The 25,796-nt window shown below is 34.9% G+C and overlaps 2 protein-coding genes across 14 annotated transcripts in view; both read right to left on the bottom strand.

The window, feature by feature from the left end:
* The window catches only part of LOC113264756 (uncharacterized), a 103,092-nt gene extending 90,840 nt beyond the window's left edge, over nt 1-12,252 (bottom strand). Inside the window, exons 1-2 of the mRNA XM_026511666.4 lie at nt 10,901-12,252; nt 9,852-10,058 (exon numbers count right to left, since the gene is read on the bottom strand). The gene's annotated coding sequence lies outside the window, so the exon portion shown is untranslated. The remainder of the gene's footprint in view (nt 1-9,851; nt 10,059-10,900) is intronic.
* Nucleotides 12,253-12,341: 89 nt separating this feature from the next.
* CEP57L1 (centrosomal protein 57 like 1) overlaps nt 12,342-25,796 on the bottom strand; it is a 77,543-nt gene continuing 64,088 nt past the window's right edge. For 9 of the 13 annotated variants that reach the window (XM_057311212.1, XM_044388832.3, XM_048226066.2 and 6 more), the window contains 7 exons: nt 23,225-23,341; nt 20,238-20,315; nt 19,255-19,341; nt 16,122-16,199; nt 15,762-16,006; nt 14,613-14,757; nt 12,342-12,762 (listed from right to left, as the gene is read on the bottom strand). In XM_057311212.1, the coding sequence (XP_057167195.1) occupies nt 12,544-12,762; nt 14,613-14,757; nt 15,762-16,006; nt 16,122-16,199; nt 19,255-19,341; nt 20,238-20,315; nt 23,225-23,341 (969 nt within the window). In that variant the 3' untranslated portion in view covers nt 12,342-12,543. The remainder of the gene's footprint in view (nt 12,763-14,612; nt 14,758-15,761; nt 16,007-16,121; nt 16,200-19,254; nt 19,342-20,237; nt 20,316-23,224; nt 23,342-25,796) is intronic. The other 4 variants (XM_057311215.1, XM_048226064.2, XM_048226063.2 and 1 more) reach the window with 1 other exon arrangement.

The following is a 25,796-nucleotide window of genomic DNA, read 5'->3' on the forward strand; positions in this document are numbered from 1 at the left end:
ATTTGTGATGGAATGAGAATGATTGCTTCTTGACTTGCCTAGAGGTTCATGGTCTCTGCAAGAAATCTAAAAAGTTTGGGTACATAACTTTTACTCCCTCTTCTCTCAAAAGAAAATAAGAAAGCATAAATAAATGAATGAGCCAGGTAAAGATGTGAGAAAGAGCCTGATGTCCAAAAATAAGGTGTTAATAAATCTAAAGTTGTGCTTCCAGCTCAACCTACAATCTGATTGGAAAATTACCACAAAAATAGCCTTGTTTACAAGTTGACAAGATAAGAAATGAAATGCAAATTGATAGGAAAAAAGAAAACTTCAGTACTTTTAAACAAAACTTGAGGAGTTCCTAAATATTTAATATGAAAAATAGAAAAGTTTAAGCAATCATATTCCTTCCTAATCAAAAGGAATCCTTGGACAAATTAGACTGGTTTAATAATGCTGTTTTAAAACAGCTATAGGTCTTCTTCCTGATTTAATTACAGTGTGAATTAAAATGTTAGTATACTATTCTAACTTGTGCAAGATTTGGGTTTGTTTTCTCATGGAAAGCCTAAATAATTTTAACTTTATAGATACTTTTCTAATTCCTAAACTAATATTAAATTGAGTTACTCATTTAATTAATAATCTTTGGATGTAAATTATATCTAAGCAACTCATTTGCAGAGAACAAAATAAATACTGGGTCAACAAACAGTTTTAACATACCTTTGCCTTTTGTTTTTATACATTGTAAATGACCATTAATTAATAGGTTGAAAAGATATATATGAAAAACTGAGATATGTTGGTATACGTATTCTTTTTTGAAAGAAATGTAAAATAATGTTTGTGAATCTGTCAAGAGGTATAAATGCAAAGTAATAAATTTTTATTTGTCTGTCATGGGAAAAAACTGATTTTGTCTTACAGTCAAATTGGCTGGTTGTACCAGAATGTGACAGAAAATATTAAAAGCCAAATTTGAGGGTATACAAAAGGTTGTAGAAGGCATGAATGGAAATGGACTTTATCTTGGTTTTTAATATTTGCAAATAATGAATTTGAAAGAAATACTTAAAAATGTATTAACTTATTTTATAAAGTTAGCTAGATAAAAATGAATTTATTCATATGATGGAAAAAAAGACTTGTGAATCCTATTCTATAAAATATGGATGGCATACCCAAAGAGTAAAACTAAAATTTGGATTTTCTTTGTTAAATTGACAAATTAAACCCATAAGTATATGTTTACTCTGAACGAAAAGCAATTAAAAGGTATTTAGTACCCAAATAGCAGTTTTCTTATATTATCAAAACACTCTTGAGAGCCTAACATTTTGTGTTTTTGTCATACCCTTGAACTGTTTTTTAAACAAAAGTCCCTTGCCTCTGAAAAAGTTTCTAATAAGTATCATTACTTGATGCTGAGTTTATTTTAAATATTGCCTATAACCTTTTTTCTGTAGTCACTTACTCATATGTTTTTTTCCTCTGATAACTTTGATATGGCATTTCCCAAATTCAGTCCCCAAATTCAGAATTATAAACTATTACTATGTCTTCTACATAAAAATTTTCTTTGGGGTTTCCCAAACAGTTGCTAGACAGACCCAAAGTTTCTCTAATTTGTCCTATAAAAGGACGAATACTAAAAATAATTAGATATGTTTGGTTGGTAAACTGCACATTTTTTATTAGCTCAAAACTACTGTAATAGTCACCCTGCTTATGCCCTCCTACATAGGAAAAAAAACCTTACACAACAGTAAGAGGAGTTTAAAAGTTAATTATATTTAAGTAAAATGTATTACTATAAAGATATTTTTAGCAGTTGTGTAACTTTCAGGTTGGACAGAAGCATACACATGTCCATATGCAAAGATTAGCACAGTAACTCTTTTTAAAAATTGATTTTTTTAAAGAATATTTTGTTTGCAGGTGACAATCCTAAAATATTTTATGAGATAAATTAAGTGAAATTTAATGCCTACTGTGTCTATAAATGTATTTTTCCTCTCAGGATAATCATTGACTGAAATCTTATAAAATGATTATGTGTTACTTCAGAAAAAAACAATTCCACTCCCCACTATTCTAGTATTGTTAACCTTTACAAATTAACCTAAGCCATTGCGTCTTGTCATCCACAGACAGTTTCTGCTTGTTCCTTATATTTGCCTGAAGTCCCCGTGATAAGCTACAGAGGAAAAACTGAGTCTTTTGGAAGAAACGTGAAAAGAATGAAAGCCTCAGTAAAGACTTTTACCACACTCACAATTGTTGACTCTACAAGGGCGTAGACTCATGGAAACAGATTTTTCAGTATAAACTGATATCAGCATGACAAAAAGATACCTGTCAGACTACCAAAAGATAGAATCAGGATTTCTAGGATTCTTTAAATCTAGAAGCAAATGACTTTGTGAAATTGAGTGCCCCACCCAAAATCAGAAAAACAAGAATTAATTATCCAGGATGAGATGAGTTAATTATGGTTAATGCTTTACTCTAATGGACATACAGGAAAAAATCCTCTCTTCCTTTTTTTTTGAACTGTCTATTGGCTACACTTATATAAACTGGTAGAAACATTCCTTAAATGGCATTATGTTCCAACTGGCCCTTTGGAACTCCAGAAAAAAAATTCTTTGAAAATTCTTATTATAATTTATAAGTAATATATTGTCAGGAAAACATAAAAATAATGATTCTTGAGAAAATGGCATATAAATGTATACCACAAAATGGTAAAAATGGTTAAATATTACACAAAATACCTTTACTAAGCTTCCTTACTTTTGATAGCCATGTAGCTATTTTGCCTAAATTCAATAAAAATCTGTTCTCCTTCCTATTGAACAGTAATTTAAAAATTGCTTTTGTGTCTGTGGCTGTGCCTTAAATCTAATTAAATTAGGTATGGCAAGTCCATTACTAAACAACAAGGTCCAAGCAACTTGACTGAGATGAACTGAATGGCTCTTGGTTCCTGATCTTGGTATACGAGCGGATAAGAGCAATATCTTACATATAAAGCAAATCTTAAAGACTTTACTTACAAAGCCTCCAAAGTTAACCCCTAAATTTTAGTATCACGTATCTCTAGTGTCACTAACCGCATTATAAGGAGGCCTCTGTGCATTAAGCATCACCTTTTATCACATTCATATAATAAACCTGACCAAATAAAACAAACCATCAAAGTAATAACACTGCATCATAAAATAACTAGGCAAATTTACATGGTCAAAGCCAGGCTTAAAAGGAAATTTGGAGGCAAAATTTACACCTTAACCAGATGCGTAAGCAATGCACATCACGTTCCAGAGTCAGGAAAAAAAAAATGAAACAACGCTGTACAGTAAAGGGTCAACACAGCATGCCTAAATTGTGCAAACCTTTCACATTCCAAAGAAAGGTTTGGTCTTTACTCAGCTCCTAAGAGATGACCTCTAAATCCTTGGAATATCCTGTCTGATAATGTTTTTGTTTACCTAGGGGCCTAAGGCCCTACCAGATAGTCTATGCTAACAATGCGACTTATGGTCCACCATGGCCTTGGGCCATACAGTATCAGCTGACCGGCAGAGGGGCTGGAGACTGAAGGTCAGCCATATGGGCAGTCAGCCATGCTTGTGTGATCAGTCCACAGTGAAAACCTGGACACTGAGGCTTGGAGGAGCTGCCCTGCTTGGCAATACTGCAAGTGTATCATTACACATCATTGCCAGGGGAATTAAGTGCCGTCTGCATGACTTCACTGGAAGAGGACAACTGGAAGCTCATGTCTGGTGTTTCTTGGACTTGGCCTTATGTCCCTTTTTCAGTTTAATTAAGTCTGTATCCTTTTGCTATAATAAACCTTAATTGTGAGTATAACAGCCTTTCTAAGTTCTGTGTGTCCTTTTAGTGAATCACTGAACACACAGGTGATTTTAGGGAATCCCTGCAAACACACTTTGAAACCCCAAGATAAAGTAACATCAGCGAACAGTTACCCTGTCTGGTTCTTCCTCCTCAAGTAAATGAAATCTTGAGCCTTTCCTAGAAGTTACTCTCTAATTAAAACAACTATATCCCTGATTTTGGAAATGTTGATGTCTGAAGATACGTGATGACCTTTTTGGATATGGCAATTATGTGAAAAAAGTGCTGTTTTCCACCTTGAAGAGACTAAATGCAAACTTGGTGACCTTGATAAGTTTGTAGGTTGCTTTTTTCCTTTAAATGCTTGTCATATTTTTAATTTGTTAAGGCTGTCTTTCTAAAGCTTGATTCCCTTGCAGATTTTCTTTGCATGTAAGCTCCTTCTTTTTTCTAAATGCTTTACTCTCTAAGTGGTTTAAGTTTTATTTCAGTAGGTGGTAGTTGGAATCAATACCATTTTAGAAGACTGGTTAAGAGAAATTCTACTTTGTGTGGAACAGCCATAGGAATGTTTGGAAGTGGCTTTGAGAATTTGAAATCACAGGCAAATATCCTACCCAAATACCAAAGGCACAGCCCTCCATCTACTTGAGACCTATACTGTAAACAGACAAAAAGAAAATACCCTATCTGAAAATGTACCTTAGGTGCCCAGCATTTAAATCATACCATAAGAGAGAATCAATGTATATAATAACTGATATAAATTCTTCCAAGTTTATCGAACAGAGAAGTTATCTACATAAAATCACAGAATACGTTTTTAAAATACCAGTTACTTTTGAGATTAAAGTAAAAAAAAATTCTGAACATGAAAATTTCTTTTAACTCTGGTACTAAATTTCCCAGCTTTAAATTTGCAGCTTAGTTTATTTTTGGGAATGCAAAAGATAATGCTTTTTATGTTGTATTCAAGCGTTTAGTAGTTAAGATATTAATAGCACTATTCTCTCACATGTATTACATATTTTAGATATGGCTATTTCTGAAAAGATATTTTTAAGGTATTAAACATATTTTTTCTTCAGTTAGAAATTACAAACTATAAAACCATAAATATTCCATGGAATCCTCAGGAGTGTTTTTCAATTTAGTTTTAAATGGTCTTCCTGTGTACCAATATGATTTATGTTTTAAATAACACATTTGTAAAGTTAAAAGGACCTACAGTGAAGAGAAGTGAAATACTTGCCAGTTCAGCAAGAAGATTCTGGACAATTTCCCTGTAAACACTGATCTTTAATTTCAGACAAGAAATGATGCACATTCTGTACTAGTTGAGTAATGGATTTTTCTAAGAAATACCATACAAGTCAATGTACATTTAACTTTAAAGAAAACTAACCAAAAAATGCCTTCCAGTGTTTTTCTGAAGTTATCCTAAAATTTACTTAATCAGGCTAAGTAAAATTAGGTCAAAAGTACATTGTTTTAGCTATGACTAGAAAGTCTGGTCACTTTACCATCCTCCTTTCATAAAGACTAAGATCTCTTTATTTAAGCAACTTTAATAACTTGTAGTGAATAAACTTTTACAAGTAGGTAGAACCCCATTATAATGAACATGATTCCAGTGTTTACTTCCCTATGGCACTTCGTCCTATGTTCTGACCGTAATTCAGAGCTGATATGGCTACAAAGAGATACACTGAGGAGGATATCAAAAGTCACAGAAATGTAGCCCCTTAGTAGTATTTTATTTAATGAAGCTGTTTCTCAGGTAAGGTATTTATATATTCCATCTACTCATTCATTTAAAAATATTCTATCAGGTCTAGTGCTCAGTAAAATGACATGATTTTAAAAAAGTGCCACATTGGTAATATCAGATTTAAAAATTTTTTTTCAGTATATCAGATTTTTAGTATTTTTGAGTGTTGAATGTTGATGCTTAGGTTTGTCAGGGATAAATTTTTGCTCATTTCAAATTCAAGACATGCATACAGTTTTTTTCTCACAAATCTCCTATCTTAACAAATTTTAAAACTGTCTTAAGCACCTGCAGAACAAATTTGTTTCCTAACCATAAGACCCATGCTTGGTTAGATTCCACGCAGAGGCAGTGACTAGATAGCAACAATGGATGAAGAATAATGAGGTCATTTTGTTAAGGGATTCATGTTAAATATATTTATTTGTACTCACATTAGAAAAGCAACATTTCTCTAATATAGGTTGGTTAGTATTTGAAAAGAGTATTCTATACACCAGGAAATGTAATGGTATTAAAATAGGACTTCTACCTGTAAAATATATAAAACAGATTTGTAATAGTATTTCTGGGATAAAGAGTAGATTGTCACAAGCCATATAGGGGATTTGGGAGTATTCCTATTTTAAACTGGCTATCTCTCTTTCCTCCACATCTTTCAAATTCATTCCCTTTATTTTTTTATTTTTATTTTTTTAAAGATTTTATTTTATTTATTTGACAGAGATAGAGACAGCCAGCGAGAGAGGGAACACAGGCAGGGGGAGTGGGAGAGGAAGAAGCAGGCTCATAGCGGAGAAGCCTGATGTGGGGCTCGATCCCATAACGCCAGGATCATGCCCTGAGCCGAAGGCAGACGCTTAACGACTGCGCCACCCAGGCGCCCCAAATTCATTCCCTTTAAACATGTATTATGAGTCAACTTTTTCTTCCTTAAATAACATTTAGGACTACATTTTAAATTATAATCCAGTACTCACAGAGTTTCACAAAAACACTGACTACCTTCTCTATGTGTGATGTACCCTGATATTTTCAATGCTATTCAAATATTTAAAAATGTTCCTAGTGACCCACTAAATGGATTTCACAATCCATTGATAGGATATGACTTGCAGTTTGAAAAACACTGACTTAGTCCAACCAATGAGGAAGCTGAAGTGTGAGGAAATTGAGTGGCTTAAATTCATAAGAAAAGTGAGTGGTGATTATTTGCATAATTCTGTGCAGGTCAATAATTTGTCTCTAGAATACAACTTTTCTGTAAAAGTATTATTTTTCTGTTTTAGTCTAAGTCATTATTGCTTGATTTTTTTACCCTCCTCATTTCACTTAGGTGTTTCATACCCATTTTTTTTCCTTATGCCTTGATACATGGTTATGTGGACAACACTTGCTTGAAATTTATTCTAAGTGAACTGGTATCTTCAATCAACAAGAATTAGGAATCCTAGAGCAATACTGCCACCAGGTGAAAAAGCAAATGAAAGCTATATATATCAAGAAAGAGAATGAAGAAATACAAATAAGTCAACTTTATCAACAGATGAAGAACAAAAATTTAGTAGACAAATATTTAAGCATCTTTTCGGGGATGGTCATTATACTTCTATGTCACCCACCTACTGTCTTCTTCCTTCTGTTATATTTCTGTCTCCTCTTATCAGACTATAAGCAACTCGAGGAGAGAATCCATGCATAATTTGGCTTTGACTCTCCCATAGCATCTAGCACAGTATCTTCGAGATCAACAAATACTTGATTAGAGATCAATAATAATACTGTTGACTAAACAAGTCCAGCATACCAATATACAAATAAAGAACTACCTTGGCTCTCTAACCTCTTCCTCCTAGCATCACAAAATCAAAAAAAGCATCATTCTGAGTGCCTTTTGTCTTTACCCCCAAACAAACAATAAAATACTGGCATATTTAAACCAGGGGTTATGTAAAATTTGGTCACATATTCTTGAAAGATGAAATAGCAGCACAGTTGAACTGGTGCCTAAAACAGCAGTACCTGACTGAATATGCTCACTCAGAATAGACCACCAAAGAAGGTTAACACAATTTCATGACATGTAACTGTCAAATATTCATTGAAAGGGCTACTACTTATGGGCTAGGTATTGTGCTGGGTGCTGGGCTATAGTGGTGAGCAAGACAGGATCTTGCCCTTAGGGAGCTTTCAGTCTATGGGAAACACGAGCGATAACAAGAAAGTGTACTAAGTGCAAAGATAGGAGAAATACCTAGAAATGGCAGTGAGGCCAGATTTGGGAGAAGGGGGTGGGGTATGGGGGAGACTTAAAGAGGGCTTCCTACTATTCCTTATGTCCCAGAAATGAGTGAAACCATATGATAATTGTCTTTCTCTGCTTGACTTATTTCACTTAGCAGGGAGATCGGTAGAAGGAAGGGAAGAATGAAGGCGGGGGGTAAACAGAAGGGGGAATGAACCACGAGAGACTATGGACTCTGGGAAACAAACTGAGGGCTTCAGAGGGGAGGCGGGTGGGGAGATGGGTTAGCCCGGTGATGGGTATTAAGGAGGGCACGTATTGCACCGAGCACTGGGTGTTACATGCAAACAATGAATCACGGAACACTACATCAAAATCTAATGATGTACTGTATGATGACTAACATAACATAATAAAAAATTTTTTTAAAAAAGAGGGCTTCCTAGAGGAAGCAGTACACTGAGAACTGAAGAATGAGGGAAAGATAGACAAGCAATATCCACGGAGGAAAAATCTAGGCTGAGAGTAGGATGGATACTTCACCCTTATTTTAAAAGATAATCAGCCAGAAAGCTGATTATTTCACATAACTTTTTATCTTTTTTTTGACAGATAATTCTTAATTCCCAACATCCTTCCTCTAACCACACTGGATCCATTCCCCCAGCATTGCAGACTGCTGAACTTAGATTGTCACAAAACTGCCTCAGAGCGTGAAGTAACGAGAGATCAGTTTGCTTCTCTATTATTTTCCGCTGAAACTGTTAATGCACATAGGTACCCAAAGGACCATGCATATATAATAAAAAATAAATTTCTTTGGGGGGGTGCTAATTTATAATTCTAATAATTGCCTACGGCATCTAGTAGGATCTTGTACCGAATGAGAATTCAATGACTCTGTACCAATAAGGAAAACACTCCCAACAATCCCACTAGGAAAAAAAATCCACCTAATTCTTTAAATGACTAATTCACAACTACAATAAAAACAAACTCTGTCCTACACAATATTTTAAAACTTTAAACTTCACAATTTTGTTATGACTAATTCTCCTTATATAACAAAATATAAAAAAGGAATTAAAGGAGAAAAGTTACATGAAAAATAAGTTTATAGATTATGAAGGAAAAGGCTGAAGTGTTGGCAAGGTCTATTTAATTACCAAGAAATAAATTGAGTTTTTCATTGATGACAGTCAATACTACTTTTATTTATCCTTATTTCATTTTAATCAAAAGGTACCATGGCACCCATATTGAGGGTTTTTTTTTCCCCCTCACAGATGCTATTGTGCCATAGGGAGGTTTGTCTTGTTATACATCTGGGAGTCAGGTTGTACTTATCTAAACTTCACATACAATTAAATGTTCTCAGTACATACAGCTTTAGTTACAGCTAAATAAAGTTCCAGGAAACCCCATTAGGAGTTTCACTATTTACTCTACACCAACAATGGCAGCTGGTACATTTTTGGCCATAGTGAGCACTCCTTTCATTGTTCATAACCAACCAGACTTTTCCCCTTAGTTTGATTCTCACCACATTGCAAGTCAAATTTTAATTTAATTTTTGATGTCTTATCACAGTTTAAGACTACTCTTTCAGAGTTAAAATTGTATTTTTAAAGGAAAAAGGCTATCTAAAAATCTCAAAAACTTTTAAGTACACCATCACCACTCACTAAGCTCACTATTTTAAGTATCTAATCTTTTACTGCTGAAAACTGAACGTTTCCCTCCAACCCTCCTATCTTCAGCTACAACCTAGTAAAAATGGCTAGGTTGCCAATGACCCACATAGGGACAGTTAATTCAAGATTCCAACTGCTATTTCCAGAGTTAGAGTACTCACAATATCTGCTATTTTAAACACTCAAGCTTTCTAGTTTCACAGTTTCATCAAAGTTAAGACTTGTCTTGACTAGAGAATTCCAGTTTCATTTTTTCAATTTCTGATAAAATAAAAAACAAACGAACCTGTTTTTCACTGAAGTGAACCAAATCAATGATATCCTACCGAGTTTCTGCTAGGCAGAGCACAGCTGCGGGGTTGCTACAGCAACTCTTGTACACTGACCACAGATTGCCCCTGTCCAGGAAGGAAATCATTTGCTCCACCCCCTGAGGAGTCAAAGGCTCTGGCAAGCAGCAGTCTGCGAGCAGGACACGTTTTTAGTTCAGTAGCTGTGATGGAGCAACAAGAGACAATTCTTTAGTGTCTCTCCATAATAACGGTTACCCAACAACCAAAACAGACTCCAAACCAAGTTGCTGTGTGTGATTGCGTATTTCTGCACCATGGTAAGACCATTTTCTTTCTTCCCTCTCACTAGAAACCTGAGCTAGGGAATAAGCCAAAACAATTTCCTCCCAGACATGCAGGCAAAAAAAAAAAAAAAAAAAAAAAAAAAAAAAAAAAACCCACAAAATAACAACCAAAAAACCCAAACCCAAGTAATTAGAATATTCCCACTTTCACGAAGAATACATTTCGGTTCTTGCTCTCAGGCTTTAACCTGTGCAAACTCAGGTTCTCTGACAAATTCAGTGGGGCAGGGCAGTCAGATTTAACATTTACTGAGTTTTTACTCAGTGCCAACCCTTCTGCTAGGTGCTTTGCCATGTTATTTCATTTAATCCTCACAACAATCCTGTGATGTAGGTAACAATATAATCCCTACTTAACAAATAAGAAATGGGGGCTCCGAAGTTATTTGATTGTCCAAGCTACTAAAGGGTGGAGACACAAATTGAACCAAGTCTCCTAATTCTGAAGTCTTATGGTTTTTCTCCTAAACTACTCTGATTTTCCAAGAAAATTCTCAATTCTTAACTGAAATATTCAAGTGTTCCTAAAATGACTTTTTGTTTTAGCAGTACATTTTTGCAAGTAATGACTTCACTACTAATAAACTAAATATAGCCAGCCACCTTCCTAAATGCATAGAAAACAAAGGCACAGAAGGATATAGGGCTGCATTATGGTCCTGGTGAGTTTTTTGGTAAGTTTAAACTATAGCACTCACATTCTTGAGGAGGAAAGGCAAACTTGAAAGGTAGGTAAGGTGATGAAAATGGATTTAGATGAAGGGCTCTGTGCCACATCTCTGAAGAAGCTGTAGAGGGAGACGGAATAAGAGTGGGTGAAGGACACATGCAATACTTAAACCAGAGAGAATCCTTCATCTCTATCATAAGTTACTTTCAAGGATAATTCCAAGTATCCATCTGCCCATTTTCAGTTATTTCCCCAATTCAGGTTTGGAAAGGTCCTTTAACATAATTCCTCTTCTCTCAGTGAGAATGAATCACAATTTTCCTCTTCTCTCACCAGAAGTTCCACCATTACCCCCTTTCTCCTACATACTGTTAGGGGTTTTCCTAGGAGGATTGTCTTTAACATAATTGCTTTTCCTAGCTCCCCCAGATCTTGCCCTGGAAATTCTTTCGTACCTATAGCTTGATTATTCTCCCACCTGTAGATAAATAAATGTACCTCCAACTCTGTCCGTTTGGAATCACCATTTCTTAAACTGCTACCCTAGCTTCTGAGTTCCTCCCTTCTACTATGCCTTTTCTGTCAGTCTTCTATTTCTACTTCAGTTGAGGACTTCAATTCTCTAGTTGCCCCAAAGGATTTCAGTGAAAAACCAAAAAAGTTCAAAAGAGTCATACTAGTTTCCATAGGTTTCTTAAAAGATAGGTTAACAAGTGTAAATTTATTATAAAGCATACGTATACAAAGAAATTGCTTAAGACATCACTGATTTTAAAAATATTTTTAAAATGTATCATATTCCTCTGAATTTTTACTGGATAGGTAATAAAATGCCCAATTTATTTTTCCTATACTTTCCTATAAAAGTGGGTGCTGGAAATTCACATTCTCCATTTATACTGATTATATATATAATTAATATATATATATATATATATATATACTGATGATTATATATATGATATGTACATATCATATGTACATATGCAAAGACTAAAACTTACCAAAAGTTTTAGTTATAAAGGAATAAGATAAGTCACTGGTGTTAAAAAGCAGCCCTGGATTTGTAAAAGAGAACAGGAATTGCAGAAAAAGGCTTCTGTACTTGAGTTACGGTCCTCGAAAAATTAAGTAACTACGAGTTCCTATTTGTAATTATCACATAAAAACTTGGGCTAAAGGCCTCTTTACAGAGCTCTTACATTTCCAGAAAAGAAAAATATTTCATAGCTCTAAAATAAGATAGGGAGGAAGCACCATGATAGGCAAAACACCTTTCATCACTGTGTTCATTTTACATTGGTTCTTAAGGTTACAAGCCTACTAAATGAAAAAGTGGAATACTTGTATCTCAAATTTAACTCAATTTTAAGTATCACCAATCCAGTATAATTTCTTAGACTTAGCTTAAGAGATCTGCAAAATGAACAAGGTGTCTAAAACATGGACAGATTAGGTATTTCAGTCAGTAAGAGAAAAAACGCAGTCATTTATTATTTGTGACTCGTAGGAGGTCATTAGGCATTAATTTAAAAGTACTACAACTTGACACTTTATAGGGACTAGAAACATAATTCAAAATCTCATAAAGGTATATTAAATTAAAACCACTTTAGACAATTCAAGATCTCACTGACAGAGTTCATTTAAGGTGACAGTTTTACTATTGTGTTACTGTTCCCACATGATATCATCTCTTCTCAATTTCATTTGAAGATTATGGACTTGTACTGGATGAAAGTTGCTGTTCTTCTGAAGAGAGTTAGTTAGCAAACATTTTCTGGGACTATTTTTTATGTTCTTTGATCCTTTAAGGTTGCTCTCTTCTCGCTGAATACCTGAAGCTTCATTCATCTTTGAGTTTTGAACTTTTTGCTGCAGTTTACGGACCTGGAAAGAAAAAAAAAATCTAACATTTTAGTAAAAAAGATATTAAAAATATGCCCTGAAATAGATGGATTGGATTGATGTTATAAAGATTACATGAAATTTAAAAAGTTCATTAGGTCTTTATTTATTGAATACCTATTATATGCCTACAACACCATGCTAGTTAGGTAAAAATATCATGAATAAAACAATCCTTACTCTCAAAAAGCTTATTGCTCTTATTAGTGAAAGAAAAGCATATACATGACAACTAGAGAATAATTTAGGCTGGGAGTAGGACAAAAGGTGTTTATTTGAGAAGGCTAAAGTATGACAAGATCAATGTGGGCTGAGAAGATCAATGAAAAGCTGAGAGGAAGATTTATAAGAATATGAAATGAGTAAAAACTGGAGAATAGAGACAAGAGAAAAAGGACCTTTCAGGTGATATTAACAGCAAAGTAAAGATCTGGTGCTAGGAATGAGCATTGAATTTATAGAGTTGACTGTGTATATGTATGTTTTACTTAGAAGTATTCCTGAATTTAACGTACTACTCAATGCCAGTACAAAAAAAAAAAAAAGTTTCATTCAGTAGTAACTGGTAACAGTTGGGTAGAAAGAATTAAACAAAATAAAACGTATCAACTTGCCAAAACCCATTTCTGCCAAGCCTCGTCCATTACTTAGTCTCTTTCACTTATGCATAGGCCTAATTTGTAGAGCTAATCTAGACATTGGTATTTGTCCAAGGCCATTTTAATTGCAGAGATTAAATTTATCATGATAAAATGCTTGAAAATTTATACCACTACGGCTATTATAGAACATAGATAATATTTTTCAAAATATAATTTATGTGCATTAAAAATATAGCTATTTTTCTATTCCCTTCTCCGATGCATTTCTAAGAAAGTGTGTAAGTTAAATAATCTTCACCCTAACACAATCATACAAAAAATTTACTTACTAGAGTCTTAAAAGCCAGTAAAGTGAAAATATTTGCTTCAAAAGTTTCATTTCCTCTTTTTCTCTTTATTGGTCATAGAAGAATAAAGGCAGTAAAATTCTGAATCCTTTATTACTTTCCTATAAAGGTGGGGAAGGCTTTATTGTGAGGTTAATGTATCACCAACTTATGTGAATGCTGATTATTCCATAGGCAGATAGCTACATGATGTGATCTGAAGGTTCCTGGAAAGACTCCCTCTGCCTTCTGCTCCAGCATTGTAATAGTGCTAGTAATTCAACTTATGGAATCATTGTCTTGGAATAAAATGTATAACATTTCATGATTCTTCTGTTAAAATATTAAAGTTGTTTTGTGATTCTTAGTTATTAAGAATTCACATGCAAGGAGAGAGTTCCCCTTACCACCACATTACAGCCAGCTAAGCACAGGTCCCCAGGGAATGGGACAGAGCATAACTTCTCCTAGGAAAGTAGAAATAGTGGTTTTAGCATTAGAGTACTGCTTGAGGAGCCAGGTTTATGTATGGTCCTGAAGTAGAACCCGTCAACATAAGGGGTTTCATTAAGGCATCAGGAGTGGGGAAGATAAAGGGAAAGAATTTTAAAGGGTAACCAGGAGGGCTGCAAAGCAAATTTAGTCAACCTCAAACTTTTCCCGAGGCCGTTCTGAATATATAACTAAACTTTCTTGTTCCTCTTACTTTACATTATCTTGGAGAGTTATGTAGGAGGCAATGTTATTCCAATGGGACAGATGGCTCTATAACAGGCCCAAGGGACTCCTGTCATCTTTTCATTAAGCCACACATACAGACCTTAAATTTGAAAGATCATACAGAGATATAACACTGACTCCAGATATATCTTTTTATTAAAATCTTTTACTAAAGCCTTCTTACATTGTCTTGATGCTTCATCAGTTTGGAAATTTGTTCTCCTTTAATTTCCATTTTCTTAACTAAATACTCTAGTTCACATTCTATGTCTTCACAGACCGAATGACTTTCAGTTTCCTTCATTTGATTCAGTAGTTCTTCATGCTCCCTATGAAAGAAAAGCAAATATCAAGCACTGTTATGGTTTATACTATATGTCTTTGATATAATTAAACAATATTCTATTCAATCATAAATTTTTGTTAGTTAAATATTAATTTTCAAAGATGGTCTCTTTATGTAGAGTTATCTAATTATTATCTATGGTAAATATAAAAGGCTCTTATGATTTGAGATTAGATAAATTTAGAAGTATCTTACACTTAGGGTCTTAAAGAACCTTAAAATAAAGTCTGAATTCTTGATGTTCATAGCTAAATGTAATAAAACATTGTGATGTCCTTAGCTAAAAGCATTAAAGGACTCTCTTTAGTTCCAACTGTGGCATTCTTAGTATAGCGTGTTTGGGAAGAATTGCAGCTATAAAAATATTTGCCTGAGAAATCTCTAGATTTCGTGATAGCCCACTTCAAGAGAACCAGTTGTATCTTCTACATAGGTCCTAGTTCACCTAGTTGGCTACCCAAATCTCATATTTTCTGGAATTTTTGTTGAATATATGTTTAAACTTGGGGCTTAAAATATGTATCCCAGTCAGAATCTTATTTACTATGGATGCTTCAAAACTTATAATGCAGACCAGCCAGATTTTAAAACAAGGAATTGCTTTCCTGCTTGTCTAATGAAATTTCACTTAATTAAAAAGATTATAAAAAACAAAAGGAGAATCTTTCTTATAAAAGCATTTGTGATTTATAATTAAAGGTCACCAGACTGTATCTGTTAGAATGACAGTTGTATTTGTCTATCAAATCAGATCTTGGGAACACAGAAACTCCTTAGACTGGAAAAGTAGTAATTATACACAGATGAAAACTTAAATACTATCAATAAATACAGTGAAAAATCAGTGACAGTAACTCTGCAGATCAAAATAAATCTAAATCTAAGCAAGGCCTTTAAGAATTCATAAGTGGCATTGTTCTTAAGACTGAGAAGAAAAAAAGATACCTATATATCTTGCTAGTTCTGATAAAGAATAAAAATACTTACATACTCATTTGGTCCAGCTCATCCTGCATTGCCATCAAAAGTTCAGACAGATTGTCACCAATAGAAATGGAATTTTTTGAATCAGAAGGTTCAGCTTTACCCTGGGAAGTTGTTCTAGTAGGCTTGTAGAGACAGCGAGGCTCCGTGACTTCAGTAAGTTTCTGACAGGTATGTGGCCTGTAATGTTGCATCAACTGCAGGAGGCTTTGCATACTTGCATTCACAGAAGAGCTTGCACTGGAAGACTTTAGGGGAAAAGAAATAGCTAAGAACAATTTCAAATGACTCATGGCATTTAAATAGCGCTTACAACAAAGCAGGAGTGTGTCTGAACAAGTATCTTCATTTTTCCCCTCTCACCTTCTCAGCCGTAATAGGCGGTGATCCAAGCTTTGAATAAATTTGCTGAGGTGGTCCTCCCTTTAAACATTTAGTTTTCTAAATATTGACCAAAAAAGTAAACAAAAATTGTTTTAAAAGACATTTATGATATGAAGAAGTCTCAAAATTCAACAGTAAATAATGTGATTAGAAAATAAGCAAAAAATGTGGATAGACATTTCACTGATGAGGTCATATAGATGGTAATAAACACAAAAAGATCTGCAACATCATTAGCCATTAGGAAAATGCAAGTTACAATGAAATATCACTATATACCTATCAGAACAGCCAAAATAAAGAACGGTGACAATACCAAATGCTGGCAAAGATGTGGAGAAGCCAGATCGCTCACGCAAGGTTTGTAGGAATACAAAATAATATAGCAACTTGGAAAATAATTTGACAGTTTCTTGTAAAACTAAACATGTACTTATATGATGAGTACACACGATGATTCGACAATTACACTCTTAGACATTTATTTTAGAAGAATGAAAACCAATGTTCAGACAAAAACCTACACACAAATGTTCATAACAGCTTTATTTGTAACAAACACTGAAATGAATCTAAATCTCTTTCAGCAGGATCCAGCAAATACCAACACATTCCTTTTATTTCTGTGTAGTATTTCATATTATGGATGTACTACAGTTTAATCATTGATAGCAAAGTAGGATGAGCTGGACCAAATGAGTATGTAAGTATTTTCATTCTTTATCAGAAGAAATAGCAAGATATATGGGTATCTCTTTTTCTTCTCAGTCTAAAGAACAATGCCACTTACGAATTCTTAAAGGCCTTGCTTAGATTTGGATTATTTTGATCTGCAGAGTTACTGTCACTGATTTTTCACTGTATTTATTGATAGTATTTAAGTTTTCAACTGTGTGTAATTACTACTTTTCCAATCTAAGGAGTTTCTATGTTCCCAAGATCTGAACTGATCGATAAAAACTACTGTCATTCCAACAGACACAGTCTGGTGACCTTAAGTTATATAAAACTGCTTCTAGGATCTATTGTGTCATTTAGTGCCTCTTTTATAAAATACTGCAGAATACATTTCTGTAAGAGTTTAGTCCTAGGGGCAGCCTGAGGGAGGCTCTGATCCTTCTGTGGCTATGTCTGGCAGAGCTGGTGTGAGACGAAGAGACAATCCTTCCCTGCGCAGCCTTTGAGCACACACTGAGAGAGTGAGGAGCCAGACGAAAAGCACAGGCTATGGCACTGAAACTGATTAATAAGCACCTTAGTTATTTGGCCCGTAACCCTCTAGCACAATATTCTGCAGGTCCAGTTGGGGATGATACCTTTCATTAGCAAGCCACAATTATGGAACCTAATGACAGCCCACATCAAGGTGGTGTATTCTCTTTGACAATTCATTTTCCTATAGTCTACTCCTTCAAACCACCCAAGGTTGCCTTTACAACAAGAATTTATCAGCCAAATATTAACAGTAATGGTAGCATTTGTCTTGATATTCTAAGATCACAGTAATCTGCTGCTTTAACTATTTCATTACATCAAAAACTAAGGATATACTGTATGGTGACTAACAAAATAAAAATAATTATAAGAAAAAAAATTTTTTTTAATTCTTTTATCCATTTGTTCACTGCTATGTGACCCCCTAGTGCCAGAGATTGCACAGATCTATAAAACAGACAGAGATAAGTACAAGAGAGTATCCTGGAAATGGACTCAGAAGTATGTCATGTGATGCTACTGTAAGGTCAGAATAACCTGCATAATAACTGGAATAAAATTTAAATTACTGTTCCTTTTTTGGTTTTCTTATCCAGCTGCTCCCTTATCAGACTTCATCTTTTTAAATTTTATTTTTTGTTTATTTTCCTCCATTCATTCACATGCTCATCTGTTCTTCCAGCTTTGGACAATAACTGCTTTTAAAAACTACAAGGTATTTTATAAAAGAACAGTTGCCCAAGACTCAGAATCTTTCTAAAAGATTTTATTTACTTATTTATTCATTTATTTTAAGGGGGGTGTGCAGAGGGAGAGGGACAGAATGTCAAGCAGACTTCACCGAGCGCTCAACCTGATGGGGGCTCCATTCCACGACTCTGAGATCATGACCTGAGATGAAATCAAGAGTCCGACGCTCAACCAACTAAGACACCCAGGCACCCCCAAGATTCAGAATTTTTTAAAAAATGGAGCATGTGTATTATGTGGCCAATGTCTTCACTCTAACTTGGTTATGAGACTAAGCCATTCCTCACTGCTCTAACATGCTGAAGAAATCATCTGAGGGGGACGGAGATGGATGCTCAATTGTCACATCAAAGAAGCAATATTATTCAAGCATCCATTCTTTCTTAAGCCTTCCACTGAGAGAGATTTGAGTTACATGATATGCTTTATGCTCATAACTGCTATGACTGGAGAATTGGTATTAGTTTATAGCATCAGCAGAACCCAAACTATGATGTATTTTATGCATGTTAATAAAGGAATGATATGTTCTTGTTCTATAGAGAATAGAAACTAGAAGTCAAATACCCTTTGCATTCCAAAACAGGGTCTCAAATATTTTTTAATTTTCATTTAAATTTAAGTTATTAGGAAACTCAGAGCTCATAGTTAATCTACCTTCCAATACACTGTTTATACTACTGTCCAATAGCACTGAACAAATGATGCAAGTTGTCAATGGACAAGTGATCACTAATAGCTCTGCTAATAACTTATTTATTTTTCTTGCAATAAAGTTGCACAAATTGAAAAAAAAAAGAGTTTAGTACTAGGAAAATGTCTATCTTTCCAGAAAAATTGGAACGCTTATTGTTATTTCACAAATATACTGATTGTCATCTGGTCCTTTTTGATTTGGTTGTCAAGTAAACTCAAAACTAGATTTTGTGCTCAACTGCTGATACTTTCTTTAACCTAGATTTCATGGAATTTTCTATCCTCAAACCTAAAACCATCAGCACTCAACTTGTTTTTATCCACATTTCATAGCATTATTGCATATCTTTTATTATAAATCTCTTCAAATTCTTTTTGGAAATGGATAGGTATAAATATTAAAAGAGTAAAGAAACAAGCATTAGCAAATAAGAATAAAGTATCTGCATACCTTCAAAGACTTCTTCTTCTCCTTGGAGCGTTTTGGATTTGATACTGAAGACATTAAAATTCTACTGATTTCAAGTCCAGTTTGAAGCTACAATATTAAAGAAAAAGCTTTATACAACCGATTTTTAACAGTCTTCTTCAAAAACATTATAATAAGAAATCAGGTCTCAGTTTATGAAGACAAAAATGCTTGGGGCACCTGGGTGGCTCAGTTGGCTGAGCACCTGGCTTAGGTCATGATCTCAGGGTCAAGAGATCAAGCACCACATCAGGCTCTGTGCTCAGCGCTAAGCATGCTTGAGATTCTCTGTCTCTACCCCCTTCCCCCACTCATGCTCTCTCTCTCTCTAAAATAAGTAAACAAAATCTTTTTAAAAAAGTGCTTTTTGAGGAAGAAAAGAAAACCCCAGGGTGCCTGGGTGGCTCAGTCAGTTAAGCATTTGCCTTTGGCTCAGGTCATGATCATGGGATGGAGTCCCACATAGGGCTCCCCGCTCCGCAGGGAGTCTGCTTCTCCTTCTGCCCCTCCCCCCTCTTGTGCTCTCTCTCTCTCTCTCTCTCTCTTTCTCCCACGCTCTCTGAAATAAATAAAATCTTTAAAAAAAAGAATAGCCCAAATACTATTTTTTTGTATGTGAAAGCTACTAAATCAATTGGTAATTGCAATCATTTTCTTTTTGTAAGAGACTGCATTATTTAATACATATATATCAATCAAACTGAAAACAGTCTATATCAGGAATTATTTCATATACATATACGTCAGAATTTCAAAAGACTACAAGACTTCTTTTGACAGTGCATCCAAGTATACAAATATACTGGCTGACTAACTGAGAATCTAATTATTATAGCAAAAAGAGACAAAACTAACAAGCTAGGAAGCAGAAATTATAGTCTAAAATATAGCCTACAGATAATGAAAACAAAGTATAATAAAACATATGTGGTTTATTGTGATAAGCGATATAATGCTCTATTTACTTCAGATGCTTTGTCTTGAAATAGCTTACGCTGGTGTTCTTCTTCCTTCAGTTTTTCCTCTAAATGTTTAATCTTGTCCTGCAAAAGAACAAAAAACTTGGGATTATTATACAAAAACTAGAGCCAAATAGCCTTTGTTCTTTTTCCACAGAATCTGTGAGTCTTGATTCTTAGTATTTGAGCAAATTAAAGCAGAAAGTAAGAAAAAGAAATGGCAAAATATGCTACGATTTTTCTTGGCTTTCCTCCTATGCTTCCTTACCTGCTATTACATACAAGAAGAACAAACGGAAAGCAAAGAATGTACATGCAAAGATATTATAAACTTCTAGCAACAAAACTGTAATGATGAAATTTTGGGGGGTATTAAAGGTCTAGAAGGTCAAACAATCATAGTCTTGGGTCTCAATGTTTCATCCGAAATATAGACAAATCACAATAAATGTCTATTGTGTGCATATTATTAAGGGTGCAGCTGTTGGAGGAGGGAAGGGATAGGAAGACACATTAGAAATAAAAGAATAAAATAAAAAGCTTCCGCACAGTGAAGGAAACTATCAACAAAACTAAAAGGCAACCTACAGGATGGGAGAAAATATTTCCAAATGACATATCTGATAAAGGGTTAGTTTCCAAAATAATATAAAGAACTTAGAAAACTCAACACCCCCAAAGCAAATAATCTAATTAAAAAGTGGGCAGAAGACATGAGTAGACATTTTTCCAAAGAAGACATCCGGATGGCCAACAGAAACACGAAAAGATACTCAACATCACTGATCATCAGGAATATACAAATCCAAACTACAATAAGATATCACCTCATACCTGTCAAAGTGGCTAAAATTAACAATGTAAGAAATAACAGGTGTTAGAAAGGATGGGGATGGTGAGAAAGGGGAACCCTTCTGCACTGTTGGTGGGAATGCAAACTGGTGCAGCCACTGTGAAAATCAGTATAGAAGTTTCTCAAAGGTATAAAATAGAAGTGCCCTACAAATCCAGCAATCACACTACTAGGTATTTCCCCAAAGGAAACAAAAATACTCATTCAAAGGGATACATGCACCCTGATGTTTATAGCAGCATTATCTACAATAGCCAAACTATGGAAATAGCTCAAGTGTCCATCGACTGATAAATGGATAAAGAAGATGTCTGTGTGTGTGTGTGTGTGTGTTTATTTATTCAATGGAACATTACTTGGCCATAAAAAAGAATGAAATCTTGCCATTTGCAATGACATGGATGGAATAAGAAAGTTTTAAATACCAAAGGACAAATACAGTAGAAGGTAACGTGAGAAAAGGTGGCAACGATTTTTTCAAGATAGAAAAGTATGGACTCTGAGAAAAAAACTGAGGGCTTCAGAGGGGAGGGGGGTGGGGGAATGGGATAGGCTGGTGATGGGTAGTAAGGAGGGCACGGTGCACTGGGTATTATACGCAACTAATGAATCATGGAACTTTACATCAAAAACCAGGGATGGTGACTAACATAATATAATAAAAAAAATTATTATAAAAAAAAAGAAAAGTAGATGGGTGACTTCCAACCTTACTTTGCAAGGCAGAAAGCTGAAATTTCACTAGAAAGTATAATGCTAAGCAAAATAAGTCAGTCAGAGCAACACAAATACCATATTATTTCACTCATATGTGGAATTTAAGAGACAAACAAGCAAAGGGGGAAAAAGAGAGAGAGAGAGAGAGAGAGAGACAATTCAAGAAACAGACTCTTAACTATAAGGAACAAACTGATGGTGACCAGAAGGGAGGTGGGTGAGGGGATGAGTTAAGTAGGTGGTGGGGACTAAGGAGTGCATTTGTTATGATGAACACCAGGTGATGCATGGAACCACTGAATCACTATATTATACACCTGAAACTAATATTATACTATATGTTAACTGGAATTTATTTATTTTTAAGATTTATTTATTTATTTGAGAGAGAGAGAGAGAGTCAGAGCAGGGTGAGGGGTCGAGAGAGAGAGAGAGAGAATTCCAACCAGACTCCCCACTGAGCTCTGAGCCCAGTACAGGGCTCAATCACAGGACCCTGAGGATCATGACCTGAGCTGAAACCAAGAGTTGGACGCTCAATCGACTGAGCCACCCAGGTGCCCCTGTAACTGGAATTTAAATAAAAACTTAAAAAAAAAAAAAAAAGAAAGAAAAGAAAAACAATTGTGTCACAATATATGGTGATGGATATTAACTAGACTTACCGTGGTGATCATTTTGTAAAATATAAAAATACCAAAAAAATACAAATATCAAATAATTATATTGTACACCTGAAACTAATATAATGTTCTATGCCAATTTTACCTCAATTTTAAAAAAAGATGGAAAAAAAAGAAAGATATGTTCCTTGTTACTTAAGAGCTCATATTGTACTTAAGGAAACAATAGTAACATACATGAAACAAACAACAAAACAATGAGTATAATTTGACTCAGACCATCTATACACTTACACATATATTATTTTATCTTATGTCTATGGTATGGTTCAGAATTTGAGGACAGTATCATTTCAAAGGGCGAGCTCCCTGAGTGTTGGAGAACTCAAGGAAGGATTCATAGAGGAAGCAGGACCTGGAGAAAGTCCTAGGAAATGGATAACATTTGGGTAGAAAAAGGAGGGCATTTCAGGAGGGATCGAGGATAGACTTAACTGCAAGTGGTGAAACACAATCTTTTCAATATCCTTTAGGCAAATTATCTGACAAATGAAAATGTTCTGCCATTTCAGAAGAAGCCAAAATTACAATTTTACATCAAAAGGCAAGCTCATTTGTGCCATGACAGAATATATTAACTTTTTATCTCCATAGGCAGAAATTCATATCTGGATTACTAAGAGCTGTTAAAGAAGTTTTATACATCAGATTTACTGTATATTCACATATAGGGCCAATAATGCTAACACGAAAGATTTATTCCTGGCATCATCACTTCAAAGAAATAAGTGGAAGCTTACCTCAGCAGTTTTCTGAGTGGTTGTAAGTTTAAAACATTCTTTTTCTAAGACATCAAGCTTTTCAAGTTTTGCTTGCAGCTTCCTATGATCTTGTTCTTTTTCCCTTTGAAGCTGGGCCTGGAAAGGATAAAAGCAAAACCTGAATTTGGCAAGTGATGCCAATGGCTCAAAAATAATACAATTTCTGAGAATTAAAGCACAATACATCTGTCATAAGAGACATGTATATACATATACATACTTCAGGTGCTTATGAGTAAAAAACAAGAAAATCAAATACTTTTAAAGAACAAACATATAAAAAAAGATGAGCTACATTAGCATCAATGGAACAAACTCTTCTATGCATTTTTATATAACATTTCTTTTTTTTTTTTAAGATTTTATTTATTTATTGGACAGAGAGAGACACAGCGAGAGAGGGAACACCAGCATGGAGAGTGGGAGAGGGAGAAGCAGGCTTCCCACAGAGCAGGGAGCCTGATACGGGGCTTGATCCCAGGACCCTGGGATCCTGGCCTGAGCTGAAAGCAGACGCTTAACGACTGAGCCACCCAGGCATCCCTATATAACATTTCTACTAAGGAAGACATCATCAGTGAAACCTATATTAAATAAACTGTTACTTGTAAGGTGACCAAACCTACACATTGTCTTATCCTCTAATTATAACACAGAAAAGCAGCTATCAGAGGAATAAAGCATACAGAGAAACTGGAGAAAAGGAAAGTTATACATATATTTTCACAACTATACATGGTTTTGTAATGGTATTTATTACCACACTAATGCAATGTGTTAATAATAGGGACAACTGTGAGGGGGCAGGAGGTATATGAGAATTCTCTGTACTATCTGCTCAATTTTCTATAAACTTAGTACTGCTCTAAACAATAAAGTCTATTAAAAGACAAAAAACTGAAACAATCAATAAACAGTCTTGGTGACCTGTGGTCTAACATTCAAGTGGCATTACAGAAGGAGAAAAGAGGGAGGTCAGACAAGAATAATTATTTGAAGGATAATGGCTAAAAGTATTCCAAATTTGATGAAAAATATTAACTGATAGATTCAAGAATAATAATAATAAATTTTAAAAAACCCATGCAGAATAAATACAAAAAACCCCACATTTGGGCACATCATTATCAAATTGTTGAAAACCAGTGATAAAAGGAAAACCTTAAAAGCAGCCTGAGAAATGATGATACATTATGCACAGAAGAATGAAGATAAGAATTCACATTAGAAACTATGAAATCCAGGGGTGCCTGGGTGGCACAGTGGTTAAGCGTCTGCCTTCGGCTCAGGGCGTGATCCCGGAGTTCTGGGATCGAGCCCCACATCAGGCTCTTCCGCTATGAGCCTGCTTCTTCCTCTCCCACTCCCCCTGCTTGTGTTCCCTCTCTCGCTGGCTGTCTCTATCTCTGTCAAATAAATAAATAAAATCTTAAAAAAAAAAAAAAGAAACTATGAAATCCAGAAGACAACTTTGACCACATCTTTAATGTGCTGAGAGAAGAAAGCTGTCAACTAGAATTTTTATATGCAGTGAAAATATCCTTCACCAATAATGGTGAAATAAGGACTTTTCCAGAAAAATACATACTAAGAGAATCCCCAGTATACTTGTAAAGGAAGTACTTTGGCCTGAAGGAAATGACACCAGACATAAAATCAAATAAACACAAAGAAATAAAAAACATTGGAAATGGTAAAAATGTGAATAGATATATATTTCATCTTATTTAAAGTGTTCTTTAAAGGATAATTAACCTTTAAAAGCAGAAATAATTTTAAAGTTAAAATTAAAGCAGAAATAATTACAATGTCTTGTGGGTTTTAATCAATATAGTATTAAGTGTAGGGAAGCTGTAGCACAAAGGGGGACAAACAGAAGCATACTACAGTGAGGACAGTACATTACATTGAAATGTTTTAATACTAACTCATGGGAGAGTGTGGTAAGTTAAGAATACATATTTTAATCTTACATCAGCTACTAAAAAGAAGGAGGAGCAGGAGGACAGAAGTACCAAAGGAAGAGGCAAAGTCAATAAAATTTAAAAAGAAATCACTAGAGAAGTTAGAAAATATTTTTAGCTGAATGATAATGAAAATACAAAATATCAAAATCTGTGGGATGCAGGTAAAGCAGTTTAGAGGGAACTCGATAGCTTTCATCATAAAATGCAACATTTAAAAGAAAGAATAGACAGGACAGGAATGGCCCGATGGGAGAGACACACAAAGGGCAGTCACAACATTGCGGGTGGATACGTACAGGATAGTTCGATGACGTGGAGCATCAGACGGAGGGAACAGCCAGGAGTCTGCAGGAAAGAAGGAAGAAAAGTCTACAAGAAAAGTAAGGGACAGCAAGGGTCAAACTGGAAATGCCAGTTACAATAACCTCTCAGTGCCAGGTTACAGGAATCCCAGAAAGATCCTGAAGAAACAGGAGAACTACTGGGGGAAGAAAAAGCTGAGCAGCCCCAGCTTGGCAGCCCGAGGGCTAAGCCAGAGGGAAGGGAGGCACCAGAGGGGTTTCCTGGGGCAGCCTGGGGCAGGC

This window comes from Ursus arctos, unplaced genomic scaffold (genome assembly GCF_023065955.2).
Source record: "Ursus arctos isolate Adak ecotype North America unplaced genomic scaffold, UrsArc2.0 scaffold_13, whole genome shotgun sequence".
In the NCBI taxonomy this organism is placed as follows: Eukaryota; Metazoa; Chordata; class Mammalia; order Carnivora; family Ursidae; genus Ursus; species Ursus arctos.